The 19,588-nt window shown below is 36.6% G+C and overlaps 1 protein-coding gene across 1 annotated transcript; it reads right to left on the bottom strand.

Moving 5' to 3' along the window:
• Window positions 1-18,075: 18,075 nt before the first annotated feature.
• LOC137744316 (ribulose bisphosphate carboxylase/oxygenase activase, chloroplastic-like) lies at window positions 18,076-18,923 on the bottom strand. The gene is made up of 4 exons (XM_068484155.2): window positions 18,908-18,923; window positions 18,554-18,824; window positions 18,259-18,358; window positions 18,076-18,165 (listed from the first exon to the last, which is right to left on the bottom strand). The coding sequence occupies exons 1-4, from the start codon at window positions 18,921-18,923 to the stop codon at window positions 18,076-18,078; spliced, it is 477 nt and encodes a 158-aa protein (XP_068340256.2).
• Window positions 18,924-19,588: the final 665 nt, after the last annotated feature.

Below are 19,588 nucleotides of genomic sequence, written 5' to 3'. Positions count from 1 at the left end.
GACTACGTGTCATACCTATATATAGGAATTAAGTTGTTTGAGTTTGATACATATAACATTATTGTTACACTAATGTGATTTCAATATATTAGTATTACTCTAAAAAAAATTTGGCCTACTGTAGAAGTATGATTATTATATGAGATTTTCCGACAAATGATGGAAGGCCTAGAGGACATTACTATTCCATCTTTTAATTAATCTCCTCGAATTGCATGTTTAATTATTTTTGGTTCTTTAGGTATTGAATTACGAATTTTAGTATGGGATTTACACACATTTTTATTATGTATGTGTTATTAAACGCATGAGAAATGAATCAGAATAATTTTAATATCCATTAGAAGTTAGTACACATAGCATAAAATGAACTATGAATTGAAGGAAATCACAGTGACACTAAAATCTAAGATCATTTTGGGACCACGACTTTAGGATGTTACCACGTTGCATTACATGTCTAGCAATCCAAATGCAACTAAGGTCAGGGAAACTCAAAACTGCCCAAAATGAAACAGTCTGTGCCTGACGAACCGGACTCGCCAAGTTCGGAGTCTAGATACATTCCGGAGAGAAACTTTTTATTATAATCGGAACACAAGTGGTATACCACTTATAAGTGGTGAGAAATTTTATTTTTAAGTTATTATGGTTTTAACACATATATCCCACCATTTGTATAGTGACAAATGGTGTATCATCCCGTGTTCTGATCACACTACAAAATCTCTCCCGGTGTGAGATAGGATAAGGTCTACATATGCGGGGTTACTTAGGCCACAAGCATCGTGGTGTATCTAAATTGAATTAACCTCTACCTCTCAAACTGTTTGGGAATGAGACTTAATGAGTCTTAGTCTGCACTCCAAGTAATCAAGAACCTTATACGGGTAAGGAGAGATCTTCTCGCCTTATCTCCTCATTAATCTGGAGTTACACCAACGCCAGGGTTCATAATTCCCAAAGGACTCCCCATCAACGCTATGAATAGATATGTCTATGTACCCGACAAACTAAACGTACTGCTTTGATAATCACAAGTTCTAATTCTAACGTGACTGTCGGAGGGTCCTTGGCTAGCACCAGATCGGTGCCTTCTAAGCACTCTGAGGTCTTCTACCTATTTTGCAAGTTCAATCTCAATCGTTTAGACCAGTGCTACAATTTGTGTTCCAACAATCATAATACACTTTCCTCTCGTAAAAATATAAAAGAGAAATTAAACTTCAAGAATGCATGACGATTGTTTTAAAATATCAACACCGAATGTATCGATTAAAACGATATTGTATGCTTGTCCTGCTAGAAATTCGTATCTCCAAACTTTCAGTTATTGTAGTGATTGTATTAATCTGACATTAGGAGGCCACAGTATTTAAGAAAACAATTGTTAAATAGCAAGTTGGAAGGAATCTTAATCTTTAATCGTCAAGGGAACTTATCTTGATGCTAGCCACTATGAAATTTATTTAGTAATTATGCTTTCAAAGGTGATTGAAAAGTTAAGCAAGGACGACAAATTTGCAAAAGTTCAAACCCACTATCTCACTTATTATTTAAAAAAAAAAAAAAAAAAAATTGGGCTAGGAATGTAACTTGACTTAGGAACAAAACTTTGGATTAAACAAACAATAATGTGCTTATTAATTTAGTCACTAAATCAGTTGAAATGGGTAAATTCATTCTTTAGGCACCAAACCAAATCAAGAAACTTCGTATGAAGGCAATAAACAAATCCTGTGCTGCAGCATGATAAAGAATTAAAATAGATTTAGCTGCACTTCATGTCATGCGCACGGCATAATGATGAAACTTGTATAGAACTTAAACTGATATCCGTTTTAAAAAAGAAAAATTAATGAAAAAGATTTGAAAACTTTGAGTTTTAACGATAAGGACAAAATAAAGGGTAAAATGAATAGTACCATGATTGACTTTTTAGTATAAAAATATGGTTTTTCGTTAAAATTCCCTTTTAAAAATGAGAGCAAACTTTTGGTCTTTTTTAGGTAAATTTGGGTTCTTTTATTCATAATGTGCAAAGTCTAATGCTCTTATATCTTAATCAAGAGGTACAGCGGCAGGTGCGGATTGGGTCAGTTTGCAATTGTGTTCTCTCATTTGCACTAAAGTACGAATTACTCCCTTGAGATATTAGAGTATATTTTATACATTGATATAGGATATATGTTGTCAAAAGGCACATGTACTGGAAGAATTTCAAATGGGATTAAAAGAACATAAACTTGGTCTCTGATCAAATTATCTAATATAATGCAGCCACACATGCCAAGACGATCGCTGAGGCTGCAATTTTTGTAGCTTTCGTTTGTGGGTCAGCTTCACAGCACATTTGTTTGTATTGAGACACACATTACGACAATTTTTAACTGCTATAGCCTATAGGGTACATGGGACAGAATTAGACTTCACCATGTGATTTTCTAACAAACTGATGCATCTTTTGGATAAATTTGCCCTACAACGTGACCATGTGATAAGTGTTATAATTAATTAATATAACAAGGGATTGAAGTTTTGTACATTATCAAAAATGGTAATAAGTTGTGTTAGATTATTATCTATTTATATTTATATTTGTATTGTGTTCGTGTTAAATTGTAAGTTAATTTATATAATAATATAAAAAAAATAATATCATAATATAATAATTGTTGTAGGCCTAATTAACTAAACTATTCTAAGGGAATAGAGAAGGAAGGCTGGCGGCAATAAGAGAGAGAAGAGAGAGATTTAATTGTGAGGTGCGTCATATTTCAACGCATTGTGCCTTTAATTATAGTAGTAGGATAGGTTAAATCCTTACCCTAATAAGATTACAACTCTAATAGGATAATATCTACTAAAGGAAATATTCCAAGATATCCCTAGATACAGTAGAATTTACACAATCACATTCCTATTTTAAATATGACTGCAACACATCCCTTTGAGTGTGTAAATACTCAAACAAAACTTCACATCAGGTCTTCAGCAATTGAGGTAGAACAGTTGATGAAGTCATCGGCACAACGGGCGAATGCAAGTCTTAAATTTAAAGAAAGTATGCATTGGTAATAAAACTCACAAAACCTCACTATGGTAAAAACTAAGGCAGGTAAAAACCCATAGACTAAGGAGAAAAGTGAGAAGTGTGAATCATGTCTATAACCAACGTCATACGGGACGAAAGTAGTGAACTCAACGGAGTATGGTTATCCTAGGATGGGTGCCTCATCAAAACCTCATTCGGTAGCAAAAACCAGTGGAAAAACTGCTCCCAATTGTAGGAAAAAGAAAGAGTACATTAAGATCAAGTAGACTTGGGCAATGACTTGGTGAAGAGATTAACCAGGTTGTCTTGGGAACGGATTTGCTTGACTTCAATGTTCTAATGCTGTTGTTGCTGGTGAGAGTAAAAGAACTTCAGTGCTATGTGTTCAGTGTTGTCTACCTTGATATATCCCTTCTTTAACTGCTCGATACATGTAGCATTGTCTTCAAAGATCATCCTAGAAAGTCAACGATGGAATTAAGACCATTAGTGCTTTGAATATGTTCCATGACTGCTCTCAACCAAAAGCACTCACGCGAGGTGAGAATCTCAGCATGGTTCGAAGAAGTTGCAACTAGCATTTGCTTGGTAAACCTCCAAGATAAAAGGATGTATCCAACAGTAAAGACGTAGTTGTTTGAGAACGTGCCCTATATGGGTCAAACAGATAACCAGCATTTGCATAACCAACAAGGCAGGAATCAACCCGAGGATTGAAAAGGGTGACGGCTCCTCTCGAGAATTCATAGGTGTAGAACAAGCCCAAATCCGTCGTACCCTTGAGGTAGCGAAAAATATCTTTAACACCGTTCCAGTGTCAGTGTGTAGGCACGTTGTTGTATCCAGCCAAAAGATTAACAGTGAATGAGATATTTGGTCTAATGCATAGAGCCAAGTACAATAAAGCACCAATTGCACTTAGGTATATAATTTTAGGCTCCAAAATCTCTTCCTCATCCTCTTTGGGATGGAAGGGATCTCATTTAGCATCTAAAGTTAGAACGACATAGGAGTACCCGAAGGCTTCGCTTTATCCTTATTAAAATGTCGCAACACCTTTTGGGTGTAGTTCGATTGATATACTAGGATTCCATCTGAACAGTGCTCGATCTCTAGGCCAAGACAATATTTAGTTATTCTAAGATCTTTCATCTTAAATTCCGTTTTTTAAGTGAACGACAATTTCCTCAAGCTCTAAGGGAGTTCTGATGAGGTTCATGTCATCGACATAAACTGTAACGATCGCAAATCTGAAATGTGACTTCTTGATGAACACATATGGGCATAGTTCATTGTTCACATAACCCTAACTTGTCAAATATTCACTCAAACGGTTACACCACATCCTCCCGGATTGTTTCAATTTGTAGGGTGATCTCCTCAATCTAATTGAGAGAGTGTTCCATGGTCTAGAACTATTTGAACTAGTCAATGGTAGTCATTCTGGAACTTTCATGTAGATTTCCATATCTAGATCCTCATAGAGATATGTGGTTACCACGTCCATAAGCTGCATATTCATTTTTTCAGAAACTACCAGACTAAAAAAGTAGCGGAACATTATGACGTTTATTATGGGGGAATACGTCTTCTCGTAATCGATCCCAGGACGTTAAGAAAAACCTTGCACTACGAGGGGTGCTTTATATTGCACTATTTCATTCTTCTCATTACACTTCCTCATGAAAACCCAATTGTAGCCCACGAGCTTCACATGTGGTAGAGTAGGAGCTATGGGCCTAAACACCTTACGTTTCACAAACGAATTAAGTTCAACCTGGATTACTTGTTTCCAGTTTGACCAATCCATTCTACATCGACATTCATCAACAAAACGTGGTTCAATGTCATTGCTAAGCATAATGTCAGTAGCTATTGTGTGCAAATGCATCATCGACGACCATCTCTTTCCAATTCCAAACCTCTTCTAATATTGCGTAGTGGACCGAAATCTCAAAATTCTCAGGAGGTTAGTTTGTCTCATCTAAGACATCACTATAATTTAGAATAACCTCATGCATTGAAACAGATGAGTAAGCGATGGTCGGATTCAAATTAGGGTCATTAGTTATGTTGTTTTCCTCTTCTGGGGTTATGAATCCTTTGAACCAGGGGGTTTGCCATGCTTCATGGTAAGAGCAGATAATTGGCTAGCCACCAATGTACCATGTCGCATGGGAAGTGTTGTTGCCCTACCTTCGGGGACGGTTCAGCCTTCCAATGTCGTATTACGGCGTTCTTTAGGTATATCAATCCTTGCAGGTGCATTTGCAAAGGGTATATGTGACCTCGTTACTTTTGCTAGATTGGTTAAAGCATTCAGCATGCTTTAAGCAATGCTCTGAAGATCTAGAATATGACACACTTCAGTTTCAGATTGAGTAGTATGGGTATCTATATGGGACATAATGGGGAGTATACCACGACAATTCGCTGCGTTCTACAAGAACGTTAACGTTCTTATCTACCCTTAGCAATGGGAAAACTGTCTCATCGAATTGACAATCCGCAAAACGTGCAGTAAAGAGATCTCCTATCAAGGGCTTTAAGTACCGAATAATTGATGGCGAATCATAACTGACATAGATTTCCATTCTTCCTTGAGGATCCATTTTGGTACGTAGTGGTGGCATTATTGGCACATAGACTGTGCACCCAAACACACGTAAATGTGAGACATTGAGCTCGTATCCAGTAGCCAACTGTAACAGTGAATAAGGTTGGGTAGCGATGGGCCTCAAAAGGACCAACATAGCTGCATGCAATATTGCACAGCCCCACGCAAATACCAGCACTTTGGTTCACATAACCAAAGTCTGAGCTATCAATTGAAGGCGCTTTCTGAAAGCTTCTGCCAGGCCGTTTTCGGTGTGCATATGGGGTACATGATGTTCAACATCAATCCCAATAGGCATGCAATAATCCTTAAAAGTCTGTAACGTAAACTCTTCAACGTTATCTAATCGAATTACTTGATCGAAAAATCAAGGTGGTGAGCCCTAAGCTTCATCATTTATGCTAAGAGTTTCGCAAATGCAGCGTTGCATGTGGACAATAAAGAGATATGTGACCAACGTCTCGATGCATCAACTAACACTTATAAAATATCTAAATGGTCCATATGTTGGTTGGATAGGTCCATAAATATCCCCTTGAATCCTCAGAATAAACTTAGGAGGGTTGTGAATGATCATTGTAATTAAGTGTTGAGTATTCAACTTCCCTAAAGAATAAGCTTGCAAGGTGGGAATCCAACGTGGGGAGGTAAATGATGCCCATGTGACGGTTTGAGGATACGGCGCATCATGTCACGTCCAGGATGTTCCATACGATCATGCCAAAGCAGCAAAGTGTTCTAGAACCTAGACACAGGGTTGGCCACATGGCCTCTATGCGCGAATGGTTGTAATGTACAACCCACTTAGGAAGCATTCCAGCTTCTCGTGAATAAGATTCCGGCCATACTCGTAAGAAGTGATACAAAGAAATTCAGAGCCATTCTCTTCAGTGGTTTCAACATGATATTGATTATGTCGAATATCTTTAAAGCTCAACAACGTTCTTCTGGAACATGGAGAATAGAAGGCCTCTTTAATGGTTAAGACAGTACCATTAGACAACATTATATAGGCCTAAAAGGGTTGTCAGATGTGCATTTTTAGATACAAAGTTAGTAAAATAGTGCTCATGCAATATGGTGTGTGTGGTAGCACTATCAGCCAAACAATTAACTTCCCCACTAGTCATACCTAGGAATAAATTAAATGAATTGGTCACATCCATAAATATAATTCCATTCATTCAATTAATTAATCGAGAAATAATATCCATAAAATAATTGCCCATAATTCAAAACAAGCCAAAACTAAACAAATTATTCCGAAAACTTAGAAAAATTGTCCAAAAATTAAACCATAAGCCTAAAAATAGGGGGGGGGGGGTTCGACCACTCCTAGTGGGTTCGGCAATTAGGGGTAAAAACTCCCTCAAAAACATGTCTAGGAAAATAAAACTTTATTCTTCCATAAGAGCAAATGCCTCCTGAAAATCTGATATCTTCATGGATGTAGTAACGTTTTCAGGATGTTCCACATGGGCAAAGTTAGACTCATTACGGAAATGATACTTGGCAATGGCCTCGAGGGTAGCTCGACATACGCGTGACCAATGATCTTTTGATCCACAGCTGTAGCACATGTCTAATTCAGTGGAAGCCAATTGAACAGTAGCTTTTCCCTTGTTCTTCAAGTTTGGGGCCTTAGGGGCAAGGGGTTAGCACTTCTGGGTCAAATTTCCTCCCTTGAATGGGCCTTGGCTCTGTGGACCCTGGGCTCAGGGATGGTCTTGCCGCCCATTACCACGGCCACGATGATGCTTTCGTCATTTATGGCTGCTAGAATTAGTCGCATGGGCTTCATGCAGAGCTTTCGAGCCAATAGGTCGAGCTTATATTATTCCTTTGCTTTATGCTTTGTTTCTCATTCTTGGTTGTCTTTGTGACCTTTGATTGTCCAAAGGTTCAATAGGATTTTTTTTTTTTTTTTTTTTGTCTGTGCAATTCTGTTATTGTTCAAAGCTCTCTTGCTATCTCTATGATTCTCACTTAACCCCGTGTTCTTGATTCTTTATCGAATGTTGTTAGGCATTTTATGTTTTTTGTTGGTTGCTTCCTTTCTTTGTTGCGTTCTCAATTTTCCAAATCGTTGTTCGGAGGTCAGTTGCTTTGGTTAGTTGGTGTTTTCGTTAGGTTTTTCTAGTAGACTATCTCATCCTCCCTGAACTGCTTTATTAAATGCTGTTGATAGCTGTGCTCACTCAACAAACTAGAAATATTTTTAGGAAAATCACACCTTCTACCAGATTGTGTGGGAAATAAAAAAATTGGCTTGCTTGCGCTTTCATGTGTTTCTTTTTTTGTTTTTATGGCATTATCATTTTCTCTACAAAATAGAAATCTCTTACAGCTCTAGGTTTTGGTGTTGTAATGAGTTTTTTTCTCATAATCCATATAAAAACCTTTAACTCTGGTGCTTTTATGTTTGAACTGAGAAACACTTATATGTTGCTTTTACAATTTGATTAGTGGTTGTTGATTAGAATTACCTAATTCTTTTACTGAGAATTTTTTTTTACTTGCTCTGTCCGTTTTTTTTTTCATGTAAGTATATAGAAATTGCATTGTGAAACTAATTAGAATTAGTCAACTTATGGATGTGTTGACATGTTTAAGTAGTGGTGCTTAAACTCAAACATGCTTGAGTATTTCTATCATTAATAATTTGTATCGAACTTAATGTTTGATGAGAGTCCAACCTGAGAGCTTTGTGGAAAGGAATGAAACTAGATCGCACCATTTTATGTATGTTTTATTACATTGCTTATAACACAGGTTAATATTTTTTAAACTAGAGCAAAAATCCATTATCTTGCCTTGAGTTTTGCTCAAATTGTTTTAACGAGTCAAATGTAGTTAACAAACACAAAAAATTAACTTATGAAATCTAAATTATGATTGTTCATTTAGCCCTGTTGACAAAAGTCTCCAATCTAATGGATACTGTGTGATGGACGAATAATAGTTTCGGGTTGGATTCCAAGCTAATGTATGCTATCCTAGGCGATGGAATCGCATCATGGGTTTCTAGGTTTCCCTGAACAGATTTAATGAAAATGTTTTCCAGCGTTTACGGGATCATACATAGTGAATGCAAACTTTAATCTTCGGACTTTCTCATTGTTGCAGTCTCTGATGATTTATTTAATCTTGTTAGGCTGTTCTTGGATCAACCAAAAGTGTCTTGGCCTGCTGTTATTGTTTTGTGTTATATGCTTTCTTATTGTTAGATCGGTTGTGATTTTATATGATTCGTGTTTCTCGGTGTAAAATTGTTTATAAAGTCTTTCTTTTGCATCTCATTACTCAACCAAGAAGCAAATTTGAACGTTTTAAATCCTGGTCATCTCTGTTTCAGGCAATGCATCATTTTCTAGCCTAAAAGCGTTTGATGCATATCCTTTATGATGCATGACAATTGTTTTCTATGTTTGTTGTTGATTAAGCGTGTGAAGTACAACTCCAACTTGGACTGTTAAAAAAGATTTATTGTTTGAAATTAACGGGTTGGACTCTTTACTGTGCACTTTTCATCTTGCACAGTCTGCTGGTATAAAGTGAATTGAACCTTAATAATTTGTTTCTTTCTGTCAAATTTATGCATGTATGTCTTGCAATATTAATGGCGTAGAGGCGTGCATTAGTTTTTTTTGTTCGATGTTTGTTCCTTTTTTTATTTATCTCTAATTATATGTGTTTATATTTTGTCTTCCTCTTTCTCTAGGTTTTGTTTTGATCATTGGGGTCCTGCAATGTTCTTCGGTGGCATTCGCACGCTGCTGTGCTTCCGTCTCTACAACGGTTAGATTTCTGTCCCTTTAAAGAACCATCACCTTTTTTATTTTTGTTTACTCTTTTCTCGGTGTACACGTTCGATCGTTGATGCATGTTTTTTGGATCACAATAGCTTTGTTATTCGATCTTTATGCTAGTTACCTTTATCACACTTTTTTGGCAGTCATAATTCACTTTATCCGTTCTTTTTTCCGTCCTACACTGAGAAACAATGTTGTCTAAGGAAACAACTACAAATCAACTGTCTCTATTCTTCATTCTAATCTAAACAGATTAGGGTTATGTTTTTACTGTTATGTTTACAATGTGTTCATGGTTTTGAAGACCTCTTGCTTTAATGGGTTGTGGTCTGCTGCTCATTTCATGTGGTTAACATAGTTGTTTCGCTGTCGCATTGCTTTTATTAGAGAGTAAACCACTGCCGTGTGGTTTTTCCCCTTTTTGTAGATTTATGTCTGGAATAATAAGGGTATCTACGAAGGCCACTGGAACTCAGCATGCCGATTTGCCTATCTGTTGCGGCTATTAATCTAAGTGATTTGGTGTTGTAAGATGTTCCCACCACTTATAACGATGAATACAATAATACTTCAAGCTCTTTGCTATTTTTAAACAATGGAAACAACCCTCCCCAAATATTTGCATCCATTTTTGAACAAAATATTTCCACTAATGGTGTTTTTACCTCACATTTGGCAGATGGGATGAGTTCTCATCAAATTTCTGTACCCGTTTTTCTTGCTAACTGTGCCACTGTGCATTGTCTGTTGGCCAGAGATACTTTAAGTGTTCATTCTATTGCGAACTCACTCATTACTGGGTAGGCCGCCTATCATAAAAAATAAAAAATAAATAAAAAAATAAAAAAAAGTATGCCAATCTTTCGATATAACTTTCTTTGCATTCTCTTGTTGATTTCAAACTTTGATCTTTCTCCGTTAATTAACTTCTATTAATTTGTTTGATGTATGCTTATATTAATCTTTGTTTTTATAGGGATTGATCCAAAATATGTTGATTTTGGATTAAGAAATTGCCAATGTTAGTATTGTAGTGCTCCATTTTGGTTTGCAGAGTAGACAAAGAAGCATACTAAGTATACTTCTTCTGTTTCTACCTCACAGTTTACTACGTATTGCGTGAGTCAAAAAGTTCAATTCCAATGCGCTAAACCCACCCCCGCTTATTTGGATCATTTGTTAAACCCCATAAATTCTCGAGGTTTTTTGCAGTCTAAAACAAATATTAGATCGTATAATTCAATGATGACGTTAACTTCAATAGGACCAAAGTTGATCCGTCGATCAACAAGGGTCGAGGTCCATATGTTTTTAATATTAATGGTCAAGTGTATCATTTGATAGGTTCTCTGTTGCCTCCAGAAGACGACAATCCTAAATTTTCATAGCTGTACATTTATGATACTCAAAATGAAGTCAGTAATCGTATCGGTTGTTTCAACAGATCAGAAGCATATAAAATACTCAATCAACAAGTTGTTGGTGGTCTCATCAAAATACTAGACGAGTGTAATGAGGTCGTTCAACTTTTTAGGCTTGCTAGGGATAGGATTGATGAAAGGTCTACAAGTAATTTACGGCTACGTTTGTACGGTGCATAGGGCAACCGTGAGGTGCAATACAATCTGCCGGCATGTGACAGGATAGGTGGCTTGATAGTTGGGAACATCCGCTAATTTCACACCGAAAGAGATATTGTTAGGGAGCATAAGACCGATGACCTATAGAGAATCACAAAGTTACATCCTAAGTACATAGCACTCTAATATCATCTTCTTTCCCCATACAGTGAAGATGGGTATAGGAAAGGTCTTCCTTGGAATCCAATTTTAGGGGGAAAAAACCAAAGAATGGGAGGAGATATCAATGAGAGCATTTTTGGGCTATCAAATTCAAGATAGACCAAAACACAGTGACACCCAATTGAAAGGCTGTAAATTGTTTCAACAATACTTGGTTGATGCATATGCGACAGTTGAAGAAGATAGATTAGATTTCATTAGGGCAAAAGAAGATTCTATTAGAATGAAAGGTCTTAAAGGAATTCATAAAGCGCTCAAAACAAGAAATGCAAGCGGTTCTGTTATTGGCAAAAGGGTTTTCCGACCAACTTCGTTTACTGATAGTGTAGATATATTATAAATAATTATCAGGATGCCATGGCTATATGTCGCCACTTTGGAAATCCTGATTTATTTATCACTTTCACTTACAATGCTAAATGGCCTGAAATTATTGAAGATCTGCGTGATAAACCTAGTTGTAAAGCTAAAGACAAGCCATATCTAATTTCTAGAATTTTCAAAGCAAAGCTTGGCCATATGATTAAATACCTCAAGTTAGGAAAACCTTTTGGCGAAGTTGAATCTGTGTTGACCAATTTTTCCCCTTTATTTGTTTATGTCTTCTCACTGCAAGTCTGAAGAGTTTATGGTTTTGATGTTTCTGGATTGTTTTTTTAAAACAGTGATTTACACGGTGGTGTTCCAAAAAAGAGGTATTCCTCATTGTCATATCTTTCTCTAGGTCAATAAACATTATAAATGTCATTCTCCTCATGATGTTGATTTTATCATTTCGGCTGAGATTCCTGATGAAAGATGTGACAAGGCTGCATATGATGCAATTTCGCATTATGGTCCATGTGTTATTGCGAAACAAATTTCGCCTTGCATGAAAGAAAACAAGTGTTAAAAAAAATTTCCTAAATCTTTCGTAAGTGAAACCACTTTTTCTACTAAGGGTTTCGTTGCATATAAGCGTCGACATATAGAAAATTTGTTTGTTCTAAAATATGGAATCAAGCTTGATAATGCATTTGTTGTCCCTTATAATCATGAGCTATTTATGAAGTATCAAGCACATATAAATATTGAATCATGCTGTCAATCAACACTCATTAAGTATCATTTTAAGTACATAACTAAAGGTGTTGATCAGACTAGAGCTGCTTTTGAGGATGAGGAGTTTGATGAGGTTGTGGCTTATCTAAACTGTAGATACTTATGCCCTTACGAAGCAGTCTGGAGATTGTTACAGTTTCACATTCATTTTAGAGAACCATCGGTTGAGAAGTTGTCTATACACCTTCCATCTAACCAAAATGTTCTTTTCAAAAAGACCGATGATCTCAGCTATGTTGGTAACCACCCTAATCTTGAAAGCACAATGTTAACACAGTGGTTTCAAACCAATGTCCAAGACCTTGATGCATGTAAGTTATCTTACGTTGAATTTCTTATCAAATATGTATGGAAAAATTATGAGAAACAGTGGACCCATAGAAAAAAGGTAAATCTCTAGGTAAGGTTGCGTATGTTCACCCTGCTGCCGGTGAATTATATTACTTGAGGTTGCTGTTGAATTACCGAAAAGGTAGCTTTAGTTTTGACCATTTGAGGACCGTCAAAGGCGTTATTGAACCCTCATTTCGAGCTGCATGCACTTCATTTGGTTTATTGGGGGATGATAGGGAATGGAATAGCGCTATGTTAGAAGCGGTTGTCACTGCGTCATCCTTTCAACTGAGGCAATTGTTTGTCACATTGGTTCTCTTTTGTGATGTTGCTGATCCATCAGCTTTGTTTGAAGCACATTGGAAGACGATGTGTGATGACATTTTGAAAAACATGATAAATGCTTTTGACCTAAAAGATGTCTTTAAATACCAAGATGAACTTAGAAATTCACTTTTGCGTGAGTTAGAAAAATTGTTTGCTGTTGCAAATAGTTTTTTGTTGAAGCATCACCTACCACAGCCAAACAATTTGATGATGGATAGACTTGTGTCTAGGAGTTTGAGGGAAAAGTTAGATAGAGAGCAAAAATATGTTTAAGACAGTGTCATAGAAATTAATAACAATAAATCTGGCCTATTTTTTTGTGCATGGTCATGGTGGGACATGCAAAACTTTTTTGTCAACCACCATCATAGCTAGAATTAGATCCCAAAATCAAATTGTTTTAGTGGAGACTTCATCTGGAATTGCCTCATTCTTGCTTCCTAGTGAAAGAACTACTCACTCTAGATTTAAAATTCCTATCAACATCTCAGATTGTTAGGTTTATGAAATTAAAAAAGGGACTCATCTTGCAAAACTAATTACTGAAGTTGCTCTCATTCTTTGGGACGAAGCGCCCATGAATCATAAACATGTTTTGAAACTCTAGATAAGTCCCTTCGTGATGTTCTTAAAGGGTCAAAACCAGGTTTTGACCATTTGCCGTTCGAGCGTAAACCGATTCTTTTCGGAGATGATTTTAGGCAAATTCTTCATGTTGTTCCATACGGAAGTGTCGCTGATATTGTTGAATCTTCATATTCAGGACAGTTATAAAGGGCAAGGAGAATGTCATCACTCTAAAGGAATTTCGATCCCAGTTATTGGCTGAGGAATCAACTGTTGAAAACGGTTCAGTTTCTGAGTCTTTTGTTACTGCAATGGTTACACAAGATACATCTGGCAAAAGCAAACCTCTTATGCTAGGAGAAGGCTCTTCAAGTGGTCCCTCATAGTCACAACCTTATAATGATGGTTCAACTAATACTAGCTATAATGGTACCTCAGCAAACTACAATGGTGGTTATACTTTAAATGGTTTTTTAGGACGTGGAAGGGGCAAGAACAACTTTTATTCCAATTCCCGGTATACCATAGGTTATTCTAATTCTAGTACTAGCATCCTTAAACCTACCAAACCTCATGTCTCCACTTGTCCTGAGCATGGTTATGAAGTACCTACATGTCAGATATGCAACAAAAGGGGTCACATTGCTGCAGATTGCTTTCAAAGACACTCCTCTACATCTGCACCATCCTCTAAAGTTCAATGCCAAATCTGTTGGAAATATGGACACACTGCAGTTTAGTACTATCATCGAGGCAACTTCACTTATCAAGGCAGATCACCACCTTCCAATCTTTCTGCAATGCACACTACATTTTCCTCTTTTGCACCATAAGAGCAGTTCTGGGTTGCTGATATTGGGGCTACTTCTCATATGACCTCAGATCTCTCAAATCTCAATCTGGCAGCACCATGTTCTGGCACTGATACTGTGACAACTACAAGTGGCTTAGGGTTGCCTATCTCTAATATAGGTTCCACTACTCTTCATACCCCTAAGTATGCTTTTGAGTTAAAGAACATATTACATGTGCCTCAATTATCACAGCATTTGTTATCCATATATCAACTATGTAAAGATAACAAATGTAGGTTCATTTGTGATGAATTTTGTTTCTGGATCCAGGACAAGATCATAGGGAGAATCATTCTTCAAGGGCTATGTAGAGAAGGTTTACATCCCATACCCTTTCACATTCGACAACATCTCACAACTCAAGCAAAAAAGAACAATGCATCATTTTAGCAACAAACCTGTTATCTTGGTAGTCAAGTCAAAATAAAATTTGTGGTACCACATATTAGGACATATTTCCAAAGATTAGAGATCATTCACTATTTCGTTTGGGGTCTTTCATCCATTGTTTCCATTGAAGGTTACAAATTCTATGTAAATTTTGTGGATGAATGTACCAGGTTTACCTGGATTTTCCCATTAATGAATAAAAGTGAAGTTTTTGGTGTATTTGTCAATTTTTACAATTTCATGGTTACTCAATTTTCTGCAACTGTGAAAATGTTTCAAAGTGATAGTGGGGGTGAATACTCCATCCAAAAATTCAAACAATACTTACTCCAAAAGGGTATAATTCATCAAAAGTCATGTCCCTATACTCCCCAACAAAACGGTCTAGCTGAAAGGAAGCACTGACACATTGAAACAGCCATTACTCTCCTTCAAACAACATCCTTACCTCATAAATTTTGGTTTCATGCTTATGCCATTTATGTTTATCTCATCAATAGAATGGCATGTCAAACACTACAAATGTCCTCACCCTTTCAATGCTTGTTTGGAACCCCACCCTCTATATCTCATCTTAAAGTCTTTGGTTGTGCTTGTTTCCCACTTTTAAAATAGTTGAATTCTAGTAAGTTGCAACCTAAAACTTCACAGTGCATATTCATAGGCTATGCAGGTTAATATAAAGGATATCTTTGTCTCAATCCTCTTACAAATAAAATCTATGTTTCTAGACATGTTTTATTTGATGAGACAAGCTTTCCTTATTCATTCATCATTACATCCAACAATGCATCACCACACACTCCATTCATATCACTACAAGTCCATCCTTCATTAGTCAATTCTAATAATACTGTCATTTCACCAATTCCAATTCGAGCTCCAAAGTCTTCACCCTCTATCCCTGCTAATGCCTCAAAGTATTCAACTTATCTTCCCATTAATGCTTCAGAGTGTTCCATGTTCATTCCCTTTACTACTTTGGGATCTGTGGAATATCCTACTCCTCATGCATCACCTTCTTCCTCACTTGCAGAAACTACATAGTCCTTAATCCTTTTTGATCTTTGTTGATCCAAATTTTCAACCTAAAAATCTATCAGTTGTACTTCCAATACCTCCAGTGAGCTTGCACCCTATTCAAACTCGATCCAAGAGTGGCATATCTAAGAAGAAGGTGTTTTCAGCTACAGTTAAGTCTTCTGTTCAAGTTTCAGAACCTGCCACTTTTAAGTCTGCTAGTAAAATACCAGAATGGATTGTTGATATGGAAGAGGAAATCATTGCATTAAAATCTCAGCATACTTGGTCTATAGTTCCATTGCCACCTACCAAAATCTAGTAGGTTGTAAGTGGGTCTATCGAATCAAAACCAATACTGATGGCTCGGTGGCAAGATATAAAGCCCGAATAGTTGCAAAAGGCTATAGCTAAGAGGAGGGTGTGGATTACAGTAAGACTTTCAGTCCTATAGTAAAACCTACCACTGTTAGGTTAATTTTGACATTAACTGGTCATTGAGACAATTGGATGTGAAGAATGCATTTATTCACAGAGATCTACATGAAGAAGTGTACATGTCTCAACCACAGGTCTTTGAAAGTTCAGATCATCCCTCTAATTATGTTTGCAAACTTCACAAGTCACTATATGCTTTAAAACAAGCTCCCCGAGCTTGGAATAAGAAGTTTACAAGTTTCTACCAGGATTGGGATTTAAAGCTTCTCTTGCAGATTCATCATTGTTTGTGTAGCACACTCATCAGGGTATTGTGGTTCTTCTTTTATATGTGGATGATATTATCTTAACTGGCAGTTCATCTCAGTTAATTGATGCAATTATCACAGCTTTAACTAAGGAGTTTGACATGAAAGATTTGGGACAGTTACACTACTTCTTGGGGTTGCAAATCACATATCATCATCATGGTCTCTTTGTTTCACAAACTAAGTACATCAAGGATCTGCTAGAAAAGGTTGATTTACAAGATTCAAAACCTTGTGCCACACCATGTTTGCCTTATCACAAGTTGTCTAAATCAGAGGGTACTCTTTATCACAGTCCACACCAGTATCAAAGCATTGTAGGAGCCTTGCAATACTTGACATTTACATGGCCTGATATTGCTTTCTCTGTTAATCAATGTTGCTAGTTTATGCATAACCCTATGGACTCCCATGTTGTAGCTACCAAGCGCATTTTAAGATATCTCAGTGGCACTTTGCATTATGGTCTTCAGTTTCAAACAGGAAAGCTGCAATTACAGGCCTATAGTGATCCAGATTGGGCAAGTGACCCAAATGATCGATGATCTACTTCTGGTCACATTGTCTATTTTGGTTCGAGTCCTATCTATTAGGAATCGAATAAGCAACATATTGTTTCCAGGTCATCCACAGAGGCAGAATATAGAGCATTGGCAATAGCAACTGCTGAGTTAGCATGGATAAGGCAGTTATTATGTGATCTGTGTGTTCCAATTTTCACTGCACCAGTCATTTATTGTGATAATATCTCAACGATTGCCCTATCGTCTAATCCTGTTTTTCATTCACGAGTGCAACATATTGAAATAGACTATCATTTTGTGCGGGAATGAGTCATTTGAGGAGATCTTCATGTGCATCATGTGTCATCAAAAGAACTGTTTGCAAATATATTAACAACGGGACTGTCTGCACCCTTGTTTCAGCATCATTGTTCTAATCTTATGCTTGGTTCCTCCAAGCATATGATTGAGGGGGGATGTAAAGATAAAGAACTAACAGATCATGACAAGTGTCAAAAGATGAAGGAATAAGGTGGTTATGGTAGTTAAAACAGTTAGTAGAGATTACTTAGTGTGTAAGGAAAGTCACATGTATATATACTTGTACTATGTACTGTAAGATTGATTCATTGAATACAAAAGGATATTTCAGCTATAATTCTCTCTCTCTAATTCCTTATCTCTCTCTCTAGATTACATAGAAAACTCCATTTATGTTCTTCAAAGGTTGAAGGTTAACAGCTCACACGTTTTGGATCTTTGTATTGTTTTTCTTATTCAATAAAATTTCTCTCATACCATTGAGGTTTCTTTAAAAAAAGAAAAAATCTAAACATAAAAAATAAACTAAGTTGCGTAAAAGAAGAAAAGAAGTTTACGGAAATCACTTCCTCTTTTAATTTGCCTTCTAAAATCCCAATTTCATAACCAAGAAAAGGAAACATATACTCACTTGATTCCCATCTTGGAGAAGACAAGTTCACATTGGAATGATTTTCCTTGACTTTTGCCTCCCCAGATACCCAAAATAAGAGGAACCTGTACCAATATATTTCAAATTCCCAATCAATTAGCAAATGTCAATAAACTACCCGCAAAATTGGTACTAAAATTGATGAAAATTTAACAAACCTTATTGTTGGTCAGGTTCAAAAAGTTCTTGGTAATGTGAACCACAAGTTTGTCCATGAAAGCTGGAGCGATGTAGAAGCCATCCATCATGTTGTCCAGTCTGAAACAAAATTGAAAACTGAGTTTCTAACATACTTAGATTTTTACTTAATGAAGCTTATGATCCTAGTAAACTTGTTTAAACATTCTATTGACACCGTAACATTATAATATCTAAGCCCTAACGTTATAACTCTGCATTTTAATGGAGCATGGTCCCGTTACGTAAAACATAAAAGCGCTACTTTGTACTTACTGGCGATGACCAGTACTGATGTAATCGTAGGAGCTCATGACAGTGCAGTGGGTCCCACTGTCCATAGGAGCTTGGAAAAGGGTGTCCACCATGCCCTTTCCTATGGTGATGTCCTGCTGGTCATCTGACGTGTCAAAGGCAAGTCCTCCCCACCTGTCTTTGGAGTTCTGCTTCGACTCATCGTATTCTGCAGAAACCTTGAAGTTCCCAGTTGAAGAGGTCTTCGGGTCGTTGATGATCTTGGAGCTCAACTTCTTCCAGCTGTAGTTGCCTAAGAAAGCAGAGGCATTGAAGTTCAACTGCACCTAGAACACTTATCTTCTCAGCATCCAAACAGAATTTAGGTGAAATTACAGACGTCCAGTTCCATGTATTTAGATTAAATCATGCAGACCCAGAAAAGGAAAAATACCATCACTGCCTAAAAAACACCATAACAATAAAAAAAGAACACTACTTGCCTACTTACGCAAATCATTTTTCTTGTAATTGCAAATCACAGTTTGATACATGTTCAAAATCATCGCACTAAAATCTGGAAGTAAAAAAGTTTGTGCAATACTTTACATAATCAAAATACTGTTTTTAAGCGATACTAAAATGGAATTGGCTTTAGTGAACAGAGATAAGATTAAAATATTAAACGAAGGTTATTTCCTACTAATTAAATGATAACACCAAAAAATAAAAAGAGACTATGAGAACAATGAAAAAGATTACAAATTTATGAGTTCAAACGACGAAAACAGAGGAAACAAAAAATTGGAGTTGTTGCAAAAAAGGTGGAAAAGTCATAGTTACCGGTCTTTTGTTGACGGCGCGATGGTTGCTGCCGAGACTGAAGCAGCCATTGATTTGCAGACGTCACAAAAAAAAAAAAAAAAAAAAAAAAAAAAAAAGGAAAAGAGCATATGATCAATGGGGAATTTGAAGCAAGAAGACGGGGGTGTATTCAATTGGGATTTTGAGGGATTTTAATTCTTTTAATGAATCCAGGGGTATTCAATCTAGATTTTAAGTGAATTTCTGAAATTC

Source organism: Pyrus communis, chromosome 12, assembly GCF_041283825.1.
Source record: "Pyrus communis isolate YQ-2024b chromosome 12, ASM4128382v1, whole genome shotgun sequence".
Taxonomy (NCBI): domain Eukaryota; kingdom Viridiplantae; phylum Streptophyta; class Magnoliopsida; order Rosales; family Rosaceae; genus Pyrus; species Pyrus communis.
Note: the sequence above shows the minus strand (reverse complement) of the source record. Positions and strands in the feature narration are given on the sequence as shown.